The sequence below is a fragment of the Mizuhopecten yessoensis genome, unplaced genomic scaffold (genome assembly GCF_002113885.1).
Source record: "Mizuhopecten yessoensis strain PY_sf001 unplaced genomic scaffold, ASM211388v2 scaffold2435, whole genome shotgun sequence".
Classification (NCBI taxonomy): domain Eukaryota; kingdom Metazoa; phylum Mollusca; class Bivalvia; order Pectinida; family Pectinidae; genus Mizuhopecten; species Mizuhopecten yessoensis.
Window position 1 is genome coordinate 282,421 of NW_018404545.1, and position 1,681 is coordinate 284,101.

The 1,681-nt window shown below is 41.0% G+C and overlaps 1 protein-coding gene across 2 annotated transcripts in view; it reads right to left on the reverse strand.

The window, feature by feature from the left end:
* LOC110445984 overlaps window positions 1-1,681 on the reverse strand; it is a 30,267-nt gene that overhangs the window by 4,846 nt on the left and 23,740 nt on the right. For both annotated transcript variants that reach the window (XM_021490905.1, XM_021490906.1), the window contains exon 4: window positions 804-966. In XM_021490905.1, the coding sequence (XP_021346580.1) occupies window positions 804-966 (163 nt within the window). The remainder of the gene's footprint in view (window positions 1-803; window positions 967-1,681) is intronic.

Consider the following 1,681-nt stretch of genomic DNA (forward strand, 5'->3'; position numbering starts at 1 on the left):
CACAATTTGGCGACAGGCCAGTTCAAAGGATTGGTACCATCCAGTGCAGAGCGGGAACGATGTCTTTGTCCCCGAGGCCCTGTGGGGGGAGATGGAGAAGTTTGTCGTCTCCTACCTCGTAATGCCACGGATTCTTGTAGAAGGGAAGAATCTGCGTTGGCTACTTGAGGAGGGGTCCTGGTTGGAGCTCTCCCTCGTCTTTTAGGTGGCATGGTGAATCTGGTAGTAATGGATAGCGTTAGGTAATAGCGAGTGATGCAGACGTCTTCAGCATCGGCGGTAGAATGAGAGCGAGGCTAGTGACGTATGTGTGGTCAAGATGTAGTGGTCAAGCTTGCATGTGTAATGAGGATGCGCAGTGGAACATGTTATGTGCATGTAAGATACGCTCCGATCCCAAGAGAGTGAGGTATGGAAACAGCTGAGTGTTGGGGAATTATTGTAATCTTTAAAACTTTGGTTAACAAATAACCATCACAATATTATTCATCATTTGCCCCCATGACATTATCTTTTATCTTGTGACCTTATATGACAACTTTTCAAATTGCGTGACCTTACAAGACAGTGCCTCTTAATCATGTGATCCTGCATACGTAAGACGTTACCATTTATTGCGCGATTCTGTTAGACATCATTTTTTATTGAGTGGCCATCAACCTGAATACTTTGACTGACCTCTGACTGATCATGACCTCTGACTTAAATCAAATGGAGATATGACCGTGTCTGTACTTGTTACCATCATCACTATTTAAGATTCTCTTCTACACAGCAGCGTTACTATCTTGTTGTGTTCTTACCATCGTGTGGATGTTCCCAGAAGTTGGTCACCTTGGCTACATATGGAATGTCAGTCTTTTTAGGTCCGGAGCACAATAGGACACACTCCCTCACCCTGATCACATCTCCATCAACATGGCGGATAGCCTGGTAACAATTGGTCTCCACCGACATTCCCAACCACTTTAAAACAAAAAAAGCAACATTTTCAAATGAGTGACTATGATAATACAAAATCATTTTGTACACTACTAGTGTCTCAATAGCAGAGCACTTCACTGGAAAGGGAGTTCCTGTTTTGATTACACTGACAGGCATAGAGCACTTCTACCCAAATCAAGCATCGGAGTGTACAAAGAACTATGTAAAAATAGATTTCTTTTCATTGCCCTAGGAATAAAACCTAAACGATCGTAAGTTCAGCACTGTACCTATGGCCTAAGTAGATTTCCTGAATCATCTAACAGTCATGATCAGTAGGCAACACTGTAACTTCAATACCACGTTGTATTACATAGGGAAATTCAATCAATGAAAACCTTATCTCTTTAAAGCCAATCTTGTACATGAACAAGTTAACAATGTAAGTGAGTAATTAACAAGAGGCCCAATGGGCCTGCATCGCTCACCTGGTATTAATCTCACAATTGTAACCTTAACAAGAGGCCCATGGGCCTTAATGGTCACCTGATATATTTATACAGAGAGTTGATTTTGTTTTTAACATGAACAGAATTATTATTCAAAGTGACAAAAAAACAATAAAACCACCTTATTCAATATCTAGCATACAGATTTAAGACTAAAAAGTATTTGAAACTAGCACCACTGATTCTAAACAAGGAAAATGAAGAAATTTTAGCACACTGACTCCTTTGGGCCCCACCCTACAGCCCTT